The sequence below is a fragment of the Phalacrocorax carbo genome, chromosome 3 (genome assembly GCF_963921805.1).
Source record: "Phalacrocorax carbo chromosome 3, bPhaCar2.1, whole genome shotgun sequence".
Classification (NCBI taxonomy): domain Eukaryota; kingdom Metazoa; phylum Chordata; class Aves; order Suliformes; family Phalacrocoracidae; genus Phalacrocorax; species Phalacrocorax carbo.
In genome coordinates, this window is record NC_087515.1 from 57,677,636 (window position 1) to 57,701,716 (window position 24,081).

Below are 24,081 nucleotides of genomic sequence, written 5' to 3' on the forward strand. Positions count from 1 at the left end.
CTTGCGCGCCCGGCGCTCCCCCCGCAGCCCCGGCCCGGGTGGCGGAGCGGAGCAGAGCGGCTGCCCCCCGCGGCTGGCCTGAGGGGGCCTGCCCAGGGAGCGGGGTCGGGGGGGCGGTACAAGCTGACACCCACCCACATACACCACCCCCCCCCCCCCGCCAGGTTTCAGGCGCTGCTTTTTTTCCCCTCCGTGGCAGCACCGGGCTCGATGGACAAACGCTGATTTTCTAACGGGGGAAAAAAAGAGCTTTTGCCGAGCCTCCATGACCCAATTAACGCCCGAGCGAAGGGCGCGCTGCGGACCGACACGCGCGAATCGCCAGGGAGGAAAAGCCCTCGGTTACCGCTCAGAGATGCGCCGCGACCGCTCTTCTCTTCAGGCGGAGCGTTGTGGTTCAAACAAATGGGGAAGGAAAACGTCAGGCGCTCTAAGGAGCCCCTTGGCACCTCCATACGCTCCTCCTGAGGAGGGCACAGCCCTGTCCCCGGCGCACCAGCCAGCTCCTCCGGCCAGGCACGCAAGAAACGCAGGTCAGGTAAGCTGCTCGTATCACAAGGCATCAAGAAGGCTTCTTCGCCGAGGTGGAAGCATGCTTCAAAGGCGTTTTGATGGAAAATGCCATTTAAAGCCTTACAGCTTAATCTGCTGCTGCCCAAATCCTGAGATTTCCCTGCCCTCCTTCAGACTGAGTCCCCAGGATCGGTCCAAGTAACTTGTGGTGATTTACCGTCCTGCAAATGACTATATCTATTCCAGCTAATTAGTAAGTCAGACCAATATCCTTGTGCAAAGCTTTTTATTAAAAAGAGAAAGGGTCCTCTGCAACAAAAGGTAGGTACAACACTAACCATAAAACTTTTCAAAGATTATGACAGACCAGATATGAAATTTTAATTGTGATAAAGACCGTCTCCGGTTTAGAAAGTCTTATTCTCGCACTTGAAAACACAGCCAACACATCTGTCCGTTATCACATCAACTATAAAAAACACTTCAACCTCACAGGTTGAGAGAGTTACCGGCGCATTATCAAGATCAAGTTGTAACATGCAGCGTCCACGATGAAGCTGTAAATAATCCAAAATAGTTATTAAAATGCTAAGATTCTTATAGAACCTTTCACACTTCACAGCTTTAACAGTTTTCCCCTTCCAATTTTCAAGAACTAACATAAAAAGCTATGTCCCCTTAATATATAAAAAAAGTCAGATTAAAAAAAAAAAATCTCGCTCAGGTGACATAAAAAGAATTTCCAAGAACCCCATAGTCTGGCCTTAGAATTAATACTTGAAAAATATTTTTACTGGGGGGGGCGCAGGGTACACATGTGTGTATTATGGACATAATTTTACAGTAGTATCTTGTTCTAATGACTACATTCCTGCCTACCAAAACCAAACAGGCATTGGTGAAGAAATGGGAGCAAACTGATATGTAAGCTTGCTCACTTACCCATCCTGGAGCATCAATAACAAGTGACAGCTGTCAGAATCTGAGGTACCTTACATTTCTTCTGCAGTACCAGGACCAAGCTGTAGGCTTCTGCCCCACATGCTGATAACAGACTAATGAGCATCATTAAGAATGAACGTGGCACTTCCCAGTAGTTCAGGGTGATCAGTACTTCAGTTTGGGGATGCTGGAGTTGTTTCATGCAAAAAGTTGTCTGTTCACGTAAATAGCCTCTGCGTCAGTACCATATACTAGGCATGGTCCTAAAATATCTAAACTATTCACAGACAAAGTCTGATTTGGAATTAAGTTGGTGATTTCCATGCGGTCTTTGGTAGGATCGTTGCTTAGCCAGGCACTTACTACAGACTGGTTAATGGTATTGTGGGAAAAATAGGTAGTACTTCTTCCTCCTGAAAGAAGAAGGAAAGAGGGAAGAGAGGGAAACAAGTTTCAATTTAATTTATATATTCTCAGAACTTGGAGAAACATAGTAGGTATGGGACAGACATAATGGGAATATCATTTCACATTTAAGTTACATTAAGTTTTCAGATTAGTTAACATGTTGTCATCTTTTTTGGTAAACAAAGGAAAAAATAGCTTAGGGGGGAAAAAAAAATCAAGTACTTGAAATGATTACAGAAACCTGCTACCAGCTCTGTCTTCAGTTAAGACAGATAGGTCAGTACAGCAAAGAACTCATCTCGCTGAACAGTGGTAAATATCTACAAGTTTTTCCAGCCAGAGACTAAAGCAAGGACAGATCTAAGAATAAAAGTCAGTTTATACAGTGTCTTGCCATATTTGGGGCATCAGCTTTGCTTTAGTAACAGTTATTCCCTACTGTCCCTTCTCCCTGCTTAGTCTACATCAAAGGATATACCTGGATCTGAGTTTGAATTTTTTCCACATGACATTTTACATTCAAACTGAAGTCTCACAGTTTGAGAACTATCATTCAGCATAAAATTAACAAGTAGCTGAAGTGGTGCTAAAGGGTTTATATTTAATATACCTGAAAACATGCAGAGTGCAACCTGCAGGTTATCCTATTGCTTCCCTACATGGAATTGAGCTTTGAAAGGCAACTTCGAGGCCAAGGCAGCACAGGACATCTAAAAGCTTCCCCACTGTTCACACACTGAAGTGGCAAGCAATTAAGCAGCTGCTGTGACCAGAACGTGAAAAATGTTTATATTAAGTCAGTATTTTTAATTTAAATCCTGCCACCATACAAAGGGATCCAGTTTCATTCATTGAAAGTTCCAGTTATGACCTTGAACAGTAAATTTGTAATTCCACTATCCTATTATGTAGCAATTATTTTGGTATTATAACATTTTGTATATCTCCCTCAGAAACTCAGATAGTGATGTGTCATTTAAGCTGCCTTCATGTCTTTTCTATATACAGACGATTTTTAAGTGAACGCTACCTATCTTTGAAATACTAGATATGCTTCTTCACACATGGGACAGAGTACACCAGGATTAAAAAACAAAACAAAACAAAACCCAAACAACCTCAGAAAAAACAGACCACAAAACACTCACAGCCTTACAAGTAGCCTTATAAGTAGTAGTATAAGTGCCTATCAGGGCTTTCTATCTAAGAAAGGAAACCAGCTTGTCATTTTCTATATTAGGATTGTGTTATTAATTGGGTCGTGTGAGAACATTGACTTTAATTATGTTGCCAACTGACAAATTCAGTGCTGACTGACTTCAAACATCCTTACCTTGATGAAGAAAAGATGGTTTTTCAGATACTTCTGTGGAAGTATCCCAGTGCCAAAGAGATCCATCTTCAGAACATGTAAATAAGTGATCGGGGTTGGATGGATGGAAGTGAACTTCCCACACTGGAAATATGAAACCAAACCCAAAACAAAACCACTTCAGAACAAGTATCAAGTACTTTGCTCAGTGTGCTTTGGCTAGTATGGTATGGACGTGCACTTATGAGAACCCAGGCCCCCACCAAAACCCCACGCTTAGTTATTGACTGTAGTTTTCCCTCCCCTGGAAAAGGGGAAGAAAAAAAAAAAATATATGAGGCACACTATTTTGTTGCATTTTCCGTACTGTGCAAATTGTTAAAGGTTAAAATCTTATCTGAATTCAGGCATTTTGAATACTTTCTCATGCCATCTTCCCTACTATTAAGTTTAAATCTGCACACAGCATGCATTCCTTCCCAGCACACACATTATTATTTTGTGTCTGCAACTGTGGAAAAGATACTTAAGTCAGTAAAACTTCGCATCTCCAGAAATATTTTTTACTCCTTAAATATAATTGTGTCATCAAGTCAAATTTTCAGTACAAAATGAATTGCTGTCTTGTTCATATAAAGCTACCTGGAAAGCAAGTTGTTTCAGCATTGTGGAGGCACCCAGTGGATCTCTACTATCTTCAGTTTTACCTCCTTCCTCATGTTTTCAAGTTCATTAGTAACTCCATTCTTGCTTTACTATACCTGCATACCACAGCATCAATTTCTATGACTATTAATATACCTACCCTTCCAGAAACACAGCCATTCTGATTAAATGCATCTAATGACGCATTAAAGAACTGCTTACAAATTCTAGTTTTAGTTTACAGTTGGCTTTCAGATAAGAAGTCTCATATACAGAGAAGAAAAACTGAAGCCAACTGGTTGAAAACACATTAAGTAGCAACTATGTGATTGTTTTCTATTGTAGCTGCAACACCTAATTTTTTTTTCTACAGAAATTAGAAACTTTTCTAAAATGCCACCTTCTTTCCCCCCCCCCCCCAAATTTCAGATACTTACTTTCTGCTTCATGAGCATTGAGCAGGGACACTGGCATAGTACCCTGCCTGATGTCCCATATACTCAGCATCCCATCCTGGCCTCCTGTGGCCACAATATGCTGCTGATTGGGATGCCTGTCCACGCAGTGCAGTGGAACTCTGTCACCTGTCCTGCGAAGGAGAAGGAAAAAAAACCCACAACCAAACAAAAGATTAATTCTTTATTCAACTTCTACTTCCTCCTTCTTAATCCCTGGAGTGTTGATGGACACGGTAACAGTATCGACTGCAGCTTTAGTTCCTGCAGCATCTGGTCACTACGGGCTGAAGCCGCGTGACACCTACTGGAAATCAGAGGTATGGCAACAACGTGAAGCTACAACTGGATAAGCATCAGGTTCTGCGCCCTCTGGTATACAGCATCTACACGGTATCTGACAGCTTTACAGGAGTGAGCGAGTCTTGCATACAAATACTCTAAGCATACCTACAATAATAAGAAGGCTACTCTGAAATTCATATTATAATTACAGTTTCAACATACACTAAAAGTTACAGAGGGAGACTGAGCACTAAGAAAATCAGGTACCTCAACCACAGCCTATTAACAGCAACGGAAATCATTCTACAGACAACAACGGGATTTGAAGCTATCTCAGTTGGTTTTCTCACAATCCCGTATAAGGCACAAAATTATAATTCAAATGCATTTCAAACGCTAGAAGCTCTATATTAGGCCTGTAGAGAAACACAGATGTAAAATATATTTAATTAGGGAAAGAGAAAGAGTTTTGGGTTGAGGGTTGGTTTGATTTTCTATTTTTCTTCTTAAAAAAGAGCAAGTGTACAGGTGCAGTTGCCCTTCAAGAGTTAACAGACCACCTCAATACAATGCTCAGCCACAACAGTAATTCAGCCATTAAGCAGAGTCTGCTTTTGATTATTCAAATACCAAAGAAGTTAAAAACCTTCTACAAAAAAAAAAAGAAAATCTATCATTTATCATCCCATTGCCAAGAAGATATCAGGAAAGATGTAGATCTGATTTAAAAAGTAGCACGTGCTTCTCAGTAAATATGTAAAAAAAGGAAGGTCTTACAAAGACAATATTTGAGACGGCTCATTTCGTTGCTGTCGGAAGTCCCATAGTTTTAACTGTCCAATTGAATTTACTGTCAAGATCTCAACTGTGCGAAGGAAAGTCACTGCATGGAGCGTACTGCTGTCTGCATTGTCTGCAAGAGATGACGAAAGCATTCAGGTAAACCTACAGAATGCTAGTCTCTATTTAATTACAACAAAATAACTCTTTTTAGAAAACAGAACACAGCTGCTTAAACATGGTTACAACTTCTCTGCATTTTCAGGGGCAGAGACAGACCAGTGTCATGTGAAATGTTAAGTGTTGCAAGGGTACCCTGTGAAAAAGGAGCCCTTGCCTCCTATATCAAACACTACTGAGACAAATCTGTAAGAAGCTGTATTTAATTAGCTCCGGTGTTTACAGAACTACTTGTTTATCCGTAAGATTTGTTTCTATAGTTCCTAAGAAGAGAAATCGATTTAGCCAGCTCCATGGTTTTCATAAGGGTTTTCATAAGAGTTTTCTTTATATGCTCTGCATCTCCTGACACAAGGTGAGCTACAGAGCCTTTCACAACACAGTTGTTCTTTAGAACACAAGAAACAGTAACTCTGGCTGAGAACATTAAGCAGTTGTATACGGAAGCACTTAATTAATCAAGCTTTCTTTAGACCTTTCCCAAGAACTGTCAACGGGGTATCCATCCCTGTCCCTAAAGCCAAGCCAGAATTATACTTTGCTTGTTCATCTTAATAACTAAATGGCAAAGCTCTTTTTTCAGGTCCTTTTCTCCAGTGCTTCTTTTGGTCAGAATAATTTACAATGTCAAACACTTCACATTGAGGTGAAACTTTTGAGGCTTTAGGAGAGAATAACATAGACTCCATATTCTTAAATTTTGATTGTTATTATGTATAAAACTTTTCATCTCTATTATGATGGGATAACATTGTTAAGTCTGCTTTCACCTCAAGTGTTCTAAAATTATTTCTGTAAGTACACACTGAAACTATAGATGAATTTTTTGCTGCCTAAGATGCAAACCTTTTCTGATTTTGAGACAAACACGCTACATTGATGCATGGTTACAGATATTTGAATGAGTTTCTTTTCTGCTTACTATTTAAATAAAGCCTAGGGGAAGGAAAAAAAACACAAACACCAAAACACCTTTAAAAAGAAACGTTAGATTACTGAACACCAAAGTTCTAAGTTATTTAAAGTTTTGTGACAGAAAAACAGTAAGTGATTTATCAATGATACATCTTCAACTCCAAAAGGCTTCTCACATCATCTCTTACCTTTGGAGATTTTTTTTCCTACGACGATTGACTATAAACACATCAACTTTGTATTATACTGTTAAATCCATTAAACAATAACAAAAATAGCAAGGCACTCCTTTACAAATATTTCATGAGGTACAAGGGTTCTGTCTTCACGTTAAAACATGTTGAGGGTTCAGCTCAGTGCCTGGGAAACGTCGAGATGCCATTGAATTGGGAACCCATACAAAGGGTTGCTTGCACCATAGAACTCCATCCTGAACAACTTGAAAGCATCTTCCAAGATATTCTCTCCCCCTCTCCAGCTTTTACTGTGTCAATGAGTTCGTGCTAGTCCCTTCCACATAATTCCAGGTAAGCTTCAATTACCAGGTCATACGTGTGATTCACTTCTTTATGGACCATTCCTATTTTAACATTTCCCTTCCCGTTTCCAAAAGGACATTCCTCAGTTAATTCATGTGTGGTTTCTTAAATGTTTATGTGCCAGCAAACCTCAATGCAAAGTCTTACTGCAGCATAACACTGACTGATGCTACCACTACAAAGCAAACATTTTTACATAGTACTATCAAGTAAGCACTAAGAAAACTAACAACTTGCATTTTGCACGTTATTAAATCTGTATGTAAGCATCTGAGCACATTGTGGACATCTCCTTCCTGTGAGTCAGGAAAACATTGTACTCATATTAAACTTGTACCAGAACACTCTGTGTTAGTATCTTTATAAAAGTAAAATTTTAAAAATAAAATAATCCTTTTAAACTAGTTAATGTTCTGGCCCCTCAAAGGGGAAGTTATTGTGTTTTGGGGGCACGTGCTAATAAAAATCTGCCTCATGCCCTGCTACTTTTTTTTTTAAAGCATAGAAACGTTTCCTACAGGAATTCTCAAGGAGCTTCACTAAAAGGCTGTATGCAATTAATAGGATTTACCTTGTGTGTGTGTATACAGCCCTGCACACATAAGTGCCCCCTCTAGAAATCCCAGAGCACTTCCTTCCTTAATTGGCTTATCACTGTGTAAATTCCTTCATCCATTAGAGGCAAGATTTTGCTTGAGTAGAAACACACAGGTGCTGTGTCAAACTGAAGTTCCAGGGAGAAAGTCCTGGTTTAATAATGCCACTATCAAACATGGTGTTAGTGTCCTTCAAATAATTTCTGCTTTTAAGTTTTACTTCCAACAGATGCTACAAACTTGTATTCTATTTCCATGAGGCTAGCATGATAGAAGAGTTGAGAAAAACCAAGTTTTGATACCTTTCACAAACATCTTACTCTATCACATGATCTACTGCTCTAGGAAATATGGAGCTTTTTCACTAAGGGAGAAATGATCACTGTAAGCCACGATATCTGGCAGAAGAGCCAGATAAAAACAGCAGTTTCTGGTTCTTGGTGTTCCTTTAGACACAGAGGAATACACGGTTTTGAATATGGACACTACGAGGGTTAATCTTAGTTCAAATAGTGAATTGAAACGACCATTTCACAGACCTCCAATTACGAAGAACTTGAAACACAATAGTTCTTGAAATCTAACCATATTTCATGTATGCTGTCACAGCATTTAACAATTCTATATAAAACAGAAGCCTACAGAGAATGTTAGGCTTGAAACTTCTCCATCAGTTAAAACATTAACTTGCAAATATCTGAACGTAGAAATACATCTGAAGTACATTTCGGGTATCTGAAGTCTGGAGGAATATGGGAAGAATCTGGAGCAAACACATTTTTATTTCAATTCTCAACCAACTTCCCTTTTTTTTTTTTGTTTTCATTTGAGAAGCTAAAAACCAAACAAACCACTCCAAACTAAACTAATTTGAACAGTTATTTGACATACCTATAGTCCTTACTGCATCCTTTTGGTCAGCTCTGAAGAGATTTATTCTACCATCTTCTCCAACAGTGACAATTTCTGGGTTGTTGCAGATGACTCCGGTACATGCTGCTCCACCACAAGCTGTGTCTTGATCCACGTGATAATGGGCTTTCTCCCACCGCTGGCTGGCAGATAAAGTCTAAGTAGTAACCAGACATGAAATTCTGCTGGTAAGTAATCATCCTGATAGACCAAAGCTTCCAGAATACTCACATAACCAGAAACAAGCTCCAAGAAAGCCATGCTACCTCACGGGAATGAGAATCTCCTATACAAGTAAGAATCAAGAGATCTAAATTTTCCTCAAGTCTTGAGCACACAACCCTTCAATGAAACATTATTTCTCTGAACCGTCCTTTTCACATGAGCTAGAAATCAGAAAAAGCACAATCTATTTATGAACTGTGAAATGCCTTTCACTAGGCTTATCCCTTCAATCTTTCCCCAGGCCAAGGGAAAAGAGCTGAGGCCTTTACAAAATATAAGGTCAGATTTAGATTTTGATTGCAAGGAATTTAGTTTATTTTGGGTACCACACCAAACTACTAACAAATATTAGTCTTTACTGTGTCATTGTGAATATATAAAAAAAGTCATTGCACATTTATTTTTGGCGATTTATAATCAAATCAAAAGACTAGAGAGTTTACATATCTTCCCTCCTAAGACACTTGAGAGAAGAAATTCAACATAAGTAGTTTAGTTCAAGAACGCAATAACTCACAAAAGGCAGGTACAAATCAATTAATACCCACTCCCCTGAAACAATCTAAACCCTTGAGGTATGTTTTCAGTGAATGGACTATTTGGTTACAGATACATATTAATGGATACCCCAGCCTATCTGGCTCTGGAATCTAATTTATGTTTCATGTGTGCAAAACACTTTTTTCTTTCCTTGTATGTATAAAGCCAAAGCTTTTTTCTAGCAGACTTCAAAAGATTGATTTTGGTATGCAGATGCTTCTTGCTCTAGTAGTTTTGAGAAATCCTATGCTAAGACCAAAGTGACCAGTGTTACACAGAACAGCAGCTTACAGCCAGTGCAAGCTACTTACCTGGTTATTTTGATGATGACGGAATACAGTTACAGTTCCTGTTGATGAAGCAACCACAATTCTCTCTTGATCCAAAAACTAAAGAGAGATAATAAGCATGCAGTTAGTGGATATCAGTACCAAGATGATAATTTTCATTTTAGAGTAACCTAAATTATTGGTAGGTATAGCAAAAAAACAACAGCAACAACAAAAAAAAACCCACCACAGTCCAAACCCACAAACTGATACTAGTTTGTTTTGCCCTTCTTCATAAGAACTTTGTCAGTCTCAGCATTTTAACAGCTATCACTTAACTGACAACCACCTCAGTGACAAGCCTTTAAAAAATACGGATCTGCTCAGCACAGCTGTTTTACCTGCATGTCCATAACGTCACCGTTGTGCTTGATGTCACACAGCAGCTGAGGCTCTCCTTGGTATTCACCGCTGAGGCCCGCATTGCCGGTATCTCCGACGGACCAAACGGAGACCTTGTTATCCTGTACGGAAACGATACCACCAGTTTTACTCGAACACGCGCTCGAGAGCACGTAACAAGAGGCCGGCCCCGACACCGCGGCCCTCCCGCTGCAGCCGGGGAAGGGAGCGGGCCGTGGGCCGCCCCCGCGCCGGGGGAAGCCGCCGGTCCCACGCCCCGCCGGGCAGGAGGCGCGGCGGCTCCGGGCTCACTACCTCGTTGTCCCAGGAGCCGGTGGCGAAGACGTCGGGGTGCCGTAGCGCGGCGGCGGGCAGGGGCCGCCAGCGCGTCTTGCTGATCTTCTGCGACACGAACTTGGCGAACACCTCCTCCATGGCCGCCCCCGCCGCGCGCCGGCTCCCGCCGCTCCCGCCCGCCCCGCGCCGCCACCGCTCATTGGCTGCGGCGCGACGGCGAGCGCGGAGGGACAGGATTGGTGTGCGGCGACGAACGCGAGTGAGCCCGGGCGGGCTCGGGCCGGGGCCGGGGCCGGGGCCAAGGCCAAGGCCAAGCATGGCTGTGGCGGGGAGCGGGGCGGCGGCCCCCACGAACCCAACGTATGTAGCAGCCGCAGGGGGTGTGCCCGGTCCGGTGCTGCCGCTGCAAGTTCGGGCCTCGCCAAGGCTGACACGAGGCACTAAGCCGGCGCTGCCGCCCGGGCGATATTTGCAAAATCGAGTCCGGGAGAAGACGAACTAAAAGAACTGAATTTCCCCGTGCACGTCGTACCCCTCTGCACAGCTAGGCTGTCTTCCTCCCCCCCCAGCCCCGCTTCCCCGAACGTTATGCGTTTGTATCATCTTTGCAAGGTTGCCAACTTCTATTTTCTCAAAACCCATGACTTTTACAGCAACTAATTGTTTCTGGTCTAGACTTGCAAGCGATTCTCTCCTCCCTTTGTCAGATTCCTACCTGAACAGAAGTACAACAATTTTTTTTTTTTTTGTCCCAAATAGCACATTAAATCCACAAAAGCATACATGTACTTCCTTTATCACATTTCACTTGAGACCTAAACAACCGTGCAATAAGAAGTTTAGAGGTTAGTTGTAAAATGGGCTAAAGGCTGACATGGCTACGTTGTCATTTCAGAGGATGGGACTATGTCCCGTCGCCACAGTGCTGGAAGGGTCTTTCTCACAAGCACCTTCCTACTTTTTCAACCTGATTTCCTGCTGCATTTATTTCAAAGCTGCCACTGCCAGCCCTCTGAGGTTGTGTCAGGAAGACTTAACCAGCATTAGCAGCAGTGGCTTGGTCAAACTTTCACCTGTGTTATTGTAGTTTGCCTGCCAAAGCCATCTGTCAGATTTTCACTATACAGTGTTCTTGAGTTCCTCATCAAGTCTGCTGTGCTGTTCTGTAATCCTTCAGATGTGATACCAAATCAGTGATATTTATATGCTTTATGCATCATTTGAACTTCAATTGTGAGGAACATTTTCTTTTAATGATTAATTACAGCAGAGTCCAATACTGAACTTCTTCAAAAAGCTGGAAGCTGTTGTAGTCTGCCGTGCCGCAAGCCTTAAAACAGCTTTGTTGCATGCCGCAGTAGCATTATTGTACAGTAGCCAATACCTCTGGTGCCCTGTATTAAGCTGCTAACAGCAATCCTGCAAGTCACTGTCAACCCCAAGGGTATTTTCAGCTAATTCTCATAACACTTGTGAGAAAGGTCAGTGGGCAGCCTCAGAATACAACTGCAGGCCAGAGAGCTAAAAGTGTAAGAGATAACACTCTGGGATTATTGAAATGTTTTATTATGCAAATATTTTTGTTGGTTACTTTGTTGTTTCTGTGTGTATTTTTTTCTCCTGTGCTCTTGGATGGTTTCTTTCTTTGCTTGGGATTGCTTGTTCAGAAGCATTTGGGAAGTATTAAAGGGACTAGGTTGGACATAGAGGCTTATTTTCATTAAGAGGGAAAGGACAATCACAATTTTTCTTCCCTGTCTTACACTTTTTTTTAAGACAATGTGGGCAGCATGTTATGTGATGGAGGTAAGAGCGGTGATGGATTTAGACTGGTCTGTAAACCTTTAAATACATTCTCTGTGTTTGATCACTGTGAAAGATGTGTACTGTATTAGTATGTTGTTTCAGTATAATAGCAGATTTAAATCAACAAATAAAAGGAGGAAACAAACATGGGGAAAAATAGGCCTCATCAAATATTTCTGAGGTTGTCAAAAAAGATGTTAAGTCTGCACGAAGCAGACTCTGGGTGTTGGATCCAAACATATTAGATGAGACAACAAGGAGTGTCTATGGATTATCCCTAAATGTGGCTAAAGCCAGGAGTGTGAGTAAAAGGGAAGAAAACTGAAAGCATGCCTCTTTCTGCCAGAGGTCAGGGGGCCTGGGAATGAAGGCACTTACTAGATCAGAGGGTGTACCAGGGCAGGATAAAGCTAATTCTGAACCCTATTTGCTTATAACCTGTTTTCCTCCAATTATCATTCAACGATATTTTAAGAAAGTTATTTGGAGACACCATATTTACTGCTGGTCATAACTCCTGGGGTTGTGCCTGGTTCCATCTCTTGAACCAGCACAGTCACTACGCAGGGCACTGCAGAGCAGATTTAAGACCAGAGCATCAGGGCCCTAGGTGAGTTCATAAGCCTTACCTGCCCTCACCTGGGGCTCCCACCCGCGCTGGGGCACCCGCTCCTGGCCAGAGCTGTGCTGTAGGAGGGCCTGAGCCCAGCCACGTCCCTGACTTGGTGACTGGCTTGACCTGGGGCCTCACTTTGTTTTTGCTTGATGGTGAAACCTTTGCCATCCCCAGCCCTGCTCTGCCTTGCCTTGCTCACACCGTGGGATGGTGTCCTGCTGAGTGGCATTGTCATCCCTGGCTCCAGGCTCACCTTCTGTTACAGGGGGATCCCGGTCCTGCTCTGCCCCCCAACAGAGAGAGTCACTGATGTGCCTGGGTCCTTCTCACCTCCTCTTTGAGTGCAGGGCTGGGAAAAGAGGGGTCGAGATCAAAATAATATGAATTTCTTAAAAGGAAGTATGAAACGAAGGTACACACCAAACTGGCTTGAGATGACAGAAAAAGAAATTGCATGAAGGAGAGTGATTAAGTTAAAAACAGAATTGAGGCAGGGAGAGGAGTGACTGTAGGTGTAGAAGCCAATTAGTGAGGGGTTTGGGACATAACGACGGAAATGTTCAGCAGGAACATTTCACAAGGCAATTTCTGCTTGTGGTATGTATATGCAGAAGCAGATGGTATCAGACAGTGATGATCAACTTTTCATATGCTTTTTAAATTCAAAGAATTTTAAAAATCTAATGGGTTCATGAGGTGGGAGGGAAGGGATGAAACAGAAATAATAGCATGGAAGGGTTTATATATAAATGCATGTAAGTACCATTAGAGGATTGAGATATGGGTGAAAGTGTGGAAAAGGAGAGAGATGCGACATGTGCTTAAAATTAGTGGGATCTCCATGTCAGAACAATCAAGTGATGGCCCACTGGCTGCTGGCGTTCCCATGCCTCTGTCCATGCACCAGCTCACCGGAGAGTCTAGGGAGATGGCTGTACCTGTGGAAGATGGAGGTGCTTGCAACTGGCCGTGGGCATCCAGGGACCAAGGTGCTCACACTGGTTTGGACAACCAAGGGGTAAGTAGATACAGGAATGCTGGGTGTCAGAGCAGATGGAGAGGTTCCACATGAATGCTGATGGACAGAAAACTTTTTTTTTAGCTTTTCTTTTACTGTAGTGTAGAATGTCTATGTTCCCTTTAGTTTTATTTTAATGGATATGCTCTTAATATGTTTTAAAAAATGGACTCATGGCCTGGCATTATAGAGCAGAAAGAGCTAGGGACCCTCATGTTCTTTTTACTGCACAAACGGGTGCATTCTGCCGCTGTTGGTGCATGTTAAGTTACTCAGGGCCCTTTGAGGCAATTTGGCTTGTCTTAAAGCTCCTGGAAAACTGCAGAGTGAAATGCTGTTTCCTTCACGCATGCCTGGTATCCATCCAAGACACCCCAGATACTGCTTAGGAAGGCTCACACTTATGTTATTGCCATTCTCTGAATAGTCATTCCAAGAACGTAGCCAAGGGATGGATAGTAGGTACGTTCAGTCTGAAAGTTCTTGGGCAAGTCTGCAAGTTCTTAGGAGATAAAGGTGGGCTCTTTCTCTGTGCTCTGTGACAAGCTTAACCCTAAATCCAGCTGGTCCTGGTAAGTGGTGTCAGGTTGTATGTAGGTGGTTTCTCTTTGTGTTTCTGGTCTCCCAAGGGCATAAGTATCCCTGGAATGCTTTTAAACACAGGCCAGTTAGTTTCTTGCCAACAACCTCTCCATGTGAAAGCAATGCAGTTTGCTTGCATCTGACAACAGAAAATGTCTTTCGGTTTAAAACAATGAAGTATTTTTATGTGTGTGTTTTTACAATGTCTGTCTGTTCTCTGTATTTGGTGCCCTTTGGGAATTCCTTTAACACCATGGCTTCTTTCCTTCTCTCCCAGCCCACTGGATATAACAGGGAGACCTTTTATATTCTGGGGCAGGCCGGGAGTCTCTCATGGACTGTAGAGCGGTTGCCAGAACATGCTTAGGAGAAGTTAGATGGAGAATACAGAATTAAAAGAACCAGATGGTAAAGCTCTGGGAAGTCTATGGATGGGACCTGCTTTATGCACTGGGCAACTGCCAGATGTGCCCTGGATTGACTGCTAGCCAGAAAAGCTGATTCCCATCTTCACCTCATTTCTTCGCCTGAACCAGCAATGATGGGATGGAGTCCCTATGTTGTGTGGAACGGGAAGAGGCTCATTCCTCCCAGGATGGGTCCTCATGCAGAAGATGATGTTATCTGTGTCTCCTCCCATGGTGGTATGTCAGGCTGTGTGCTTCCTTGTATCAGGAATGCTTTTAGGAAACAACATAATATTTTAATTTTTATCTGCTGGATGATACCTCGTTTTCTCTAATGTTTATACAATGTACTATTGATAGGGCCTATGTATTCATACTTACGTATCACTATCCTCATGTTTCAAAAGGAAAGAATTGAAACCCGTGCTGTCTAGTACCAAGCAGATGACACACCTGCACTGCTGTGCCTGCTTAAGAGAGGAAGCGCTGTAAAATTGCAGTCCTGGATGCTCGTTCACAGGGACCAGAAGGGGGCAGAAATGCAACAGTCACAGCACCGACTGTAGGTTTCCCGAAATTGTCTGCGATAAAGAAATTTGCTTTCCCTTAAAAACAATAGAAACGCATATAAATAATAAGTGGCAAGTGAACATTGGCGGCAAAATCAATCACTGATGGGTTTAGGAGTGCCCAGGAACACCACGACTGTAGGGAATTAATTCTGTGGGTTTCTGCATTACGCTACAAGCTGTGGGAGGAACCGGAGGTGCTGCTTTTCCCTTAAGATTACTACTTCAGCGTGAGCCTGCGCCCGGAGAGGGCACAGGCCACATCGGCAGTTATCAGCTTGGCGTTCATTAAATTCTAAATCCTGGATTTTATGCTCTGGACGCCTTTCAAAGTGAATTTTGTGCCTTTGTCCTACAACAGCACCGCACTGGCTACTGAGCGTTGCCACTCCGGCAGCGTTTAGGCACGCACGTAGATGCCAACTCCCATAACCCTCCATCCCATCCCATTTTTTTGGGTTGCTTTCCAGGCGTTCGCCCACCCCTCCCTTCCCCCGCGGCCCACCGCCGCCTCGCGCTCAGCTCCCGTGCCGCCCGCGCCCCCCGAGCCCCATGACCAATGGCAGCCTCGAACACGTAGGCCTGGCCCGCGCGGGCTGGCCGTGACCAATAGGCGCGCCCCATGCAAAACGCCGCGCCGCCGGATGGCGATAATTGGCTCCGTCGCAAGGGCAGGGGGGCGCGCTACGGGCCGCGCGGGGAGGGGAGGTTCGGCGGCGGCGCCGCCACCGCCGCGACTGTTAGGCCGGGACCGGGCGGGGGACCCCGCCCCTACCGCTCCCCTCTTCGGTACGCGGCGCGTGCCGACTCATTTCACCACAGGGGCCCAAACCGGGGTGGGGGAGGGGGGAGTACCGATGTGCCGTTTCTCTAGCTCATTCATTAACGGAGCTCCTGAGGTCGCAAACCCGCGCCCGCAGACCCGTCCCCGCCCGCCGCCATCGGTGGGGCGGGAGGGGCCCGGCCCCGCGAGGGGCGGCTGCAGAGCGACCCCACCCCCTTCCACCCGTGCGCGGGCCCCCGGGGGCGCGCATGCGCGGGGGCCGGAGCGGGGGCCGGCGCGGGGCGGCGGCGGCGGCCGGAGAATGTCGGGCGCGCGGGGCGGTGGGCGCGTGGCCCCTCCCCCCGGCGGGCGCGCGGCGGCAGCAGCGGCGGGGGGGGGAGGAGGAGGCGAGGAGGCGGCGCCTGTGTCGGCGCTGGAGGTTGTGTCCTTCCTGGGGAAGCTGCTGTGCGCAGTCGCGGCGCTGAAGGCGGCTCTGTACCTGCTCCGCAGAGCGTGCCTGGCCATGGCCTGGAAGTCGGGAGGCGCCAGCCACTCCGAGCTCATCCACAACCTCCGCAGTGAGTCCGGGGCGGGGCCCGGCCCCGCTCGCCTCCGCCGCCGGGACACCGCGCCCGCCCCGCACTCCGCGCTCCCGCCGCCCGCCAGCTGTCAGGGAACGGCGCCGGCCGGGGGGAGGAGGCGAAGGCGGCACCCGGCCGGCGGGTGCCTGTGTGTGTATTGGGGAGTCCGGGTGTCCGTCCGGGTCTCTCCCGGCCGGGCGCGGCGAGCCTCGCCGCCGTTGTCCCGCAGCCGGGCGGCGGCCGCTGGCGCAGGGCGGGCCCGGGCGGCCGTTGCGGGAGGGGATGCGGAGGGAGGGGCGGCGCCGGCGGCGGGCCCGGAGGGGGAGCGCCGGGCGGCGGCTGTGCCTGTTGTCAGCCCGCGCCTCTTCCCCCCCCCGCCCCCCGCCGGTTCCCCGTCGTCGCCCGCCCGTAACGCTCCTGTGCGAGCCGAGGCGGGGCAGCGGCGGCGGCTCCCGAGGGCCCGTGATCCTCCGCACGCACCGGGCTCGCCGCCCCGCCGCCTCGGCCCCGTCCGCCGCTGCTGGCGGTGGGCGGCGGGCAGCGGCGCCCTGAAGCCCCTCGCAGGGGGGACCAGTGGCGTCCGTCCCTCAGGCCCCGGCGAAGCGCGGTGTGGGGGCGGCGGGAAACGCGCCGAAGGGACCGGGGTGGCTCGTGTTGGTGAGAGGGGCTTGTGGCGCAGCCCGCCCGCGGGGCCCGGTCGGCCGGCGCTTGGCCCCGGTCCCGAGTCGCTCCTTTCGAAGAGGCGGGCTGGGACCGCTGGGCGGGGAGAGGAGAGGAGCTGTCATCGCCGAGCTTTGCGGTGACGGCCCGGGTCTTGGCGTTCCCTGTCGGTACCGAGGGTCTGTGCCGTCCCCGTGCTGCGCGCGGGAGGCGTTGGGCAGGTGCCCTCCGCTGATGTGCCTCCGTACAAGCCGGCGGGGCCACCTACCTGTCACCCGGGCTGGGAGGACAGGGGGATCACGCCTTCCCTATTCAGAGCTTCCCTTTTATATATTAGCCTCGGCTTAACCTGTATCCAGGTACACCTGCAGTGTCACTTTTCTTTACTCGTGGTCTTTCCCATCCTCTCCTCAAGTCCGTGGTACTTGACATAAAAGGATGTAAATTGGGAGCCTATATTATGGCAGTTGTCTCCTCTTTTAGCGATGCTGTAAGACTACAGACGACTTCACCTGTTTGGCCTCCTTGTTATTTTGGAGAATCATCGTTGTTTTCTCTCTTCCACTTATGTTAGATCCTCTGATCCTCTGGTCTTTTCCAGTATTTTCTCTTGCCACTCTTCTGAGAGCTCTTCCATCTAGTAAAGCAATATATGATGAAGTGACTCTCAGTTTCGCTGTAAAAACTGCCTGTTTAACAAATAGATAATAACTTTTCTCATAACTAGAGAGCTGCAGTGCATTTTGTTTTGCAACTGTAAGGGCTAGAAATACTGTTTTAGAGAAATTCTCTTCCCTTATACAGCGGGGGAGAACTTTCTGATGTAAAAATTAATGTCAAGCTCCAAAATATATCTAAAAAGTTATTATTGCCAGATTTGTCTATGGCTCTGAGAATCTGAAGGCAAAATTGATTTCTTTGTCGAAGAAAACAATGACGGTGTTTTTTTAACACATGGAAACTGGTTAGGGCTTTGCAAATAATAATAATAATGAAAAAGTTAAAAACTGTTATAGTTAGCACATGACAATAGTAGTATAGGGAGAGGAAAGTAAACCCGAAGTGTTTAATACTGTAATCTCAAAATACATAGTGATGGTAATTACCTGAAAAATTACAGTCTGTAATTCCCCACCCCCCCACCCCCCCACCCCCAGTTTTGCATATATATACCAGAATGTTTTGAGAGGTGTTAAATAGTGGATTGGAAATAAAATGTTGTGGAGGCACAGAGGCTTTTGATCTTGCAGCAAGATTGCGGTGTTGACCTCAGTGGGACTCCAGTGATGGCATAGGGCTTTATCGGTGTGGAGCAGTTGCAGGGTTAAGACCGTAACTTTTAAATAAGAGCTTTCCAGGTAAGATGATACCTTGTTGCTAAAGTTGGGAACAAGTTTAGAAGAAAGTACTGTTTTGTATGATATATCAATCTTCTCAGATGTGTTTTTAACTAACTTAAGTAATTGGTTACAGAAAGACTAAAATGTCCTAGAGAATTCCTTTTGAGTAGTAGATCAATGTATTTAACTTTTCGCCTCTAAAAACAGCTAAGCAGCGTAGCATTTCTAGGATTTTTATGCTAGAAGTAAGAATGCAAGGCAGATGAGGTTAGTTTCATGTTGTCTGGGTGTTTATCTTGTGTGCAATTTACATAACTTAAAGGAAATAATGCAGGTTGTAGTGACACAGTATGTTTTCTTCTGCAGCAGAGCCTGGTTGAGAGGTTCTTACTTCTGCCCTCACACCACAAGTCTTCTCTTCACTGCACTTGTAGAACTGCTCGTGAGGGAGGCTGTGTTGTAAGAGCGGGTCAGTTTCTCATTACTCCCCTTGCAGAACGTTGAGGTTTAAACTCCCCAGTGTCTGTAAGCTGCTGTACTATTGTGGTTAGAGGAGCAGTGAACTTTGTTATGGGTATAAGTGGGCTGGGGAGAATGGGAGCCTTGTAAGTTAGTTTTGCTTCCAAATAAAAACATCAGTGGAAAACTCCTGTAGGCTACGTACTCTTTTTTTCCTTTAAAGAGTATTCTTCATTATAAGTTGTTATTGACAGTTACTAACACTTCTATTTTGTGGCAATAAAGTGCTCTAATTTCATGAAACTATATTAACATATGCTGATTGCTCGTTTCACTGTTGCGTTAGCTATAGAATTAACTTTTCCATGAAGGTAATGATCACAGTGTTAGAACAGGGATAAGTGCTTTTGTGTATCTGCATGCAGATTTAGGCAAGTATTCTTTACAAGTCCTACCTTCACTCTCATGTCTTAAAAGGGACAAACTAATGAAGAGGGCCCTGGACCTCTGCTTATTTTTTAGTGAATATGTATAGACGAGTCACTGAAGAATGTGTGACTTCTTGTTTGTTGTTTTGATTTTTAGCTGCTTGTTGCATTGTAAGCGTATTCTTGGACTGCTGATTTGAGGCATCGTAGATGTGCAATTTATGACATACATAAAATAAACTTGCTTGAAATGCACTCTTTTCTTCACAACAAAAATGCTGGCCTTGAACGTGCAGTTTCCACAAGGTGTTCAGCTGCTGTTTTCCAGTGATTCTCGAAACTACTTCTCATTTTTAAAAATACTTTTTTCTCTGGATGTTTGATTCTTCCAGCATTAGAGCTATTAAAAATATTTTTCACCTTTACAGAGCAATTATTTCAATCTTCACGTCTTCCTAATGGAAAATAGTTGAACACGTGCCTTCAAACTTGAGCAAACTTCCCCCTAAAAATATTTAAATGAAGATCTTTTAGCAGATGACACGCCTAGGAAAGTATCTAAATGCAGGTTACTCTAGGGTTAGAAATCGTGCTAAACATAGAAATAATTGACTGTATTTAAACACATAACTGACTGGAGTTTCTTTTTGTTATAACTCGACTGTATAGGGATCCTGAGAAAGCAGGAAAAGACTGGGTAATTGCTGACTTACTGTTATCTTGCTTGGTTGAAAATATTTGGATTCTAAATTTGTATCTCTTTTATTGCCCCCTTATCTTTATCTTCAGTTATCCAGTGTTCTCTTGTCTCTCTATCGGGTCATTTTGATCTCCCTTTGTCTTTCATACTTGGGCTCTTGCCAAGTCCTGTTACTTCACATGCCGACATCTTAGAAACCAGCTTTTCTTACCCACCTACAGAACTGAAAAATTGGTCCCTGTCCAGTTCACAGTCCATGAAAGTTAATTAAGTTTATCACCCTCCCCCCTCCTCTGATCAATATGGTATGCTGCCACGTGACAGTCTGTCTTTGCTTGTTTCTCTGGTCATGTTGTGCCAAATAACCAAATATACATGCTTTTGAATCCACATTTCCAGGTGAAAGTGAAGGTGAAGTAACTTGAATGGGGCTAAAATGCTTCATAATGTTGTTAACCATCTGTGGGCTTGTTTCCTGCTACATTCTTTCTCTTCCTCATCTAATAAACTTGTATCACACAAATTAGCAACTGTAACTTATGAGATACCATGAATTCCATAAAATTTTGTACCTCCTTTGAGACCAGATTCCTAATTTTTCAGTACGAATGAAGTTTTGAATCAGTATATATTCACATATTGTCAGGCTTTGTGGATTTTGTTCTTAGACATGCTAAAGATATTTCTCTGAGCATTTTATTATTTAGAAGTTAAATAATTAAAAATGACATCTCTGCAGGTTTCCTCATAGTGAAGGCTTGTCTACAATGAATCTGCACCTTTGTTGCAGGCTTCTGATTGCTGAGGACAAATATCTGGGAACTGCCATGAATGTGAAGGCATTGAGTATGGCATTGCTAAGTCTAAGTTAGGTTCAGCAAGGACTAAACATTGTTTCGGAGGTTTCATTTGGGGTTTTTGGTTTTTTTGGGGGTGTTGTTTTTTTTTTCATTTCCCCTGCTGTGTCATTTTCCTTGGTTTATCCAAATCTCTTCTACATCTGGCTATTTTTGTTCAAGGAAGAGTAATGTTAACTTGGATGAACATGAAGAAGGGAAATAGCAATAGAAAATTACACCAATAAAAATCACTTAACACAAATTTAGTACTGTACAAGCAGTTATGCAGTTATGCTGCCTGTTGTGTGCATTCAGTGAACATACTTCCCTTCAACATCTATGTTTCATTGAGGCTTGAGTGCCTAAGCATTATAACTTATGGCTGGATAGTGAAACAGTTGAAAACTGAACTTTTTTTAAATTAAAAATTAACACATCCACTGATACGTTAGTTGAGGAATATCTAAAATTTCTTAAACTTAGTCTCAGGTGGCATAGAGTTGAAATCTGTGGTGCTAATTTTTTGGAGCATTGAGGGTTTTTGTTATGTAATTTGAGTAATTGCCTGAAAGAGTTGCAATGAGACTTTTTTTTATTAGTGATATAAGTATTTGTTAGTGATTTGACCGTGTCAGTGAAATATTTTGAAGGAATTTCTACACCCTTGACCTTCTAAGAGGGGGGCCTTTATGTAAATCAAGACAACTTAACATCCCAGAAAATAAGAAATGTTAACAGAAAGGAAAGATAGCTTTTAAAACATTCATCACTTTTTTTTTCCCTCTGGTTAGGTTTAATGGCATAATCCTATCTTTTCTGGTAGTCTGAAGCTGCCTAAGAATCCATAGTAAAATGGAAGTAATTTTGCAAACTGTCCCTTACTTGTAGGCATTTTAAAAAAGAGGGACTCTGGTATGTTTGGGGCAGATACTCTTAAATTATCAGCAAAGCACAAGAGGCTTGTACGTATGACACTGGCTTGCAAACACCTACTTTCAGTTTCTTTAACACAAAGAGCTTTGTACGTTTTGGGGTCAGTGTCCTTTACTGGATCTTGGGATGCTGATCCATCATTTCTTATTCAAAGTGCTTTCTTTGTGTTCATGGTTTACAGTGAAATCTTCCTATGCTTGTTATTGAAATAAAGTTATATTAACTGAATTGCTTTCTTTCCTATCTTTTTTTTTTCTTCCTCTCCCGATGTAAAAAGACCCTGACCTTAAAAACATCAGTTGATCAGCTGCTTAAAACCAACTAAATTCACATTGCTTGAAAATCAAGATGTGGGTCTGTTCCAGCCCACTTTCCTATTCAAAGTTGCTAGCTGGTTTGCATGGGTCAGAGGCAGACATCTGGAAACCGTTATTTGTCACTACAGTAGTTTTAATCTACTTGATTTCATCTTTTGTAATACAGAGCTGTATGTGCTTTGCATCATGCTTTAAGACCTCTGTATGATTTAAAAATATCACTGTTTTGCTGGAAAGTCATCTTCATAAGTGAAGTACTCTGCAGTGGTTATGGAGGAGGTAATCTGGGGAGAAACTTCACAGGGGATTTCAGATGTGTGAGAGAAAAATGGCTTAAGATTGGGAACGAAGCAATGATTTTTCTCAAGTAGTTAAATCTTGTCTCTCATATACCCAGTATCCTAGATTTATTACTGAAGTATCAGAGGAACTTTTTATGGAGTTTTAAATGGTTCTGCCTGTTGGTTTCAGTGAAGTTAGGGTTGGGACTCTCTGTGATTAATACCTTTGTAACCCAAAAGTGAGGTGCAAGAAATGTAAGGCACGTTGTTTGAAATAATGCTTTGAATAGTGCTTTGATGTCTGATGTTCTTGCATCTGATTTAAAATACTAGAACAATATTTTTTTTAAGCAATTAGTGCTTTTCAGGTTAGATTATTGATCAAAAAGGAATCCTAATAACAACTGGAGTTGGACTCAATCCGTGTGGGTCCTTTCCAGCTCAGGACATTCTATGATGTGACGTGGATGCTGAAATAGTCCCACAGTAAATGGTTTTGGGATCTGCATGAGCATTTTCGTTTATGTAAAGCCAGCAGCAGGAGGTGTTTGAGTAACTGTTTATAGTTTGTGTAGTAAGTCTGTGTGCTGGATTTTATCATGTGGCAATGAGACATCCTTTTTCTGATGCAGAAGCTAGTGTTGGTGTAAATGTGGACTGCTGGTATTTCATGGTTTGGTTGGAAACTTGTTTGATCAACAGTCAGGATACCATCAGTGATGTACGGAGTTCTTTGAAAGATAAGCCCTTCAGTAATGCAGTTGCTGCTAATAAAAAGATAGGTTGTTTCCTTGTTGCAGGTCCATGGTGTCTTTTCAGCCTTTAGCTCTTTTTTCCCTTGCACTCTGACAGCCGACTGCCCAGTTGCCCAGGTTACATTCAACAGTGGTATATTTCCACCTTCAAATTCAAGGACTGCTGTGTGGGCTTTTTTTCTGTTTTCATGGTATTATTTGTGGAAAAGAAGCAGACCAGAGTGAGTTTTCAAAACATGCTCCAATTATGTCAAGTTGTTATTGCCGCAGCTTCTGCACAGAGTAACTCTTGAACTCTGCAGGCTGTGTTCCACTCCTAAGAGGTTACTTTGAAGCTTAGAAGTTGTGCTGATATAGCTCTAATAAACAGAGTTTACTTTTGTTTTTAAGCTATAAGTTAGTGTGTTTGTGTATTAGCCTATGCTTGTAAACACTTCATAATCCAATATCTGATTTGGTACAGTACTGTTTATCAGTCTTGAAACCCAGCAGCCTCCTCAAGGAGAGTCTTCTGTGCATGTTATCATTGGAAAGGAAAATCAGCCTATATATAAATTGTGAAATATTTTCCTGCAACATATAGCTTCCTTTTAAGATTTAGAAAATGTTTTGCATTGGTGCTTTATTAATAAATAACTTACTGTTGATTGTCTTGTTTCTTTGTCACGTAGAGATGGATGTGGAATTAAATTGTCTATTTTGCAATATAAACTTCTGTTATTGGCTTTTTTAGGGGATAGACTCCTTTTCTGTACTTCATTCAGAATTTAATAGATATTTGTTCCAGACAGAATTAAGATCCTGGCAGTTGG

The 24,081-nt window shown here is 43.8% G+C and overlaps 2 protein-coding genes and 1 long non-coding RNA gene across 4 annotated transcripts in view; 1 reads left to right on the forward strand and 2 right to left on the reverse strand.

Moving 5' to 3' along the window:
• Nucleotides 1-784: 784 nt before the first annotated feature.
• On the reverse strand, nucleotides 785-10,365 carry NUP43 (nucleoporin 43). The gene is made up of 8 exons (XM_064447023.1): nucleotides 10,234-10,365; nucleotides 9,918-10,040; nucleotides 9,559-9,636; nucleotides 8,462-8,639; nucleotides 5,338-5,473; nucleotides 4,258-4,409; nucleotides 3,197-3,319; nucleotides 785-1,868 (listed from the first exon to the last, which is right to left on the reverse strand). Exons 1-8 carry the CDS (start codon nucleotides 10,351-10,353, stop codon nucleotides 1,654-1,656), a joined length of 1,125 nt encoding a protein of 374 aa, XP_064303093.1. The 5' UTR covers nucleotides 10,354-10,365; the 3' UTR covers nucleotides 785-1,653.
• A 454-nt stretch (nucleotides 10,366-10,819) lies between these two features.
• LOC135312567 (uncharacterized) lies at nucleotides 10,820-16,339 on the reverse strand. The gene is made up of 3 exons (XR_010372174.1): nucleotides 16,069-16,339; nucleotides 15,098-15,225; nucleotides 10,820-14,917 (listed from the first exon to the last, which is right to left on the reverse strand). It is a non-coding gene; the product is annotated as an uncharacterized LOC135312567 (long non-coding RNA).
• Nucleotides 16,272-24,081, forward strand: part of PCMT1 (protein-L-isoaspartate (D-aspartate) O-methyltransferase) — a 33,107-nt gene continuing 25,297 nt past the window's right edge. The window contains exon 1 of one of the 2 annotated variants that reach the window (XM_064447025.1): nucleotides 16,272-16,554. In XM_064447025.1, coding sequence (XP_064303095.1) covers nucleotides 16,299-16,554 — 256 coding nt within the window. In that variant the 5' untranslated portion in view covers nucleotides 16,272-16,298. The remainder of the gene's footprint in view (nucleotides 16,555-24,081) is intronic. The other variant, XM_064447024.1, reaches the window with a different exon arrangement.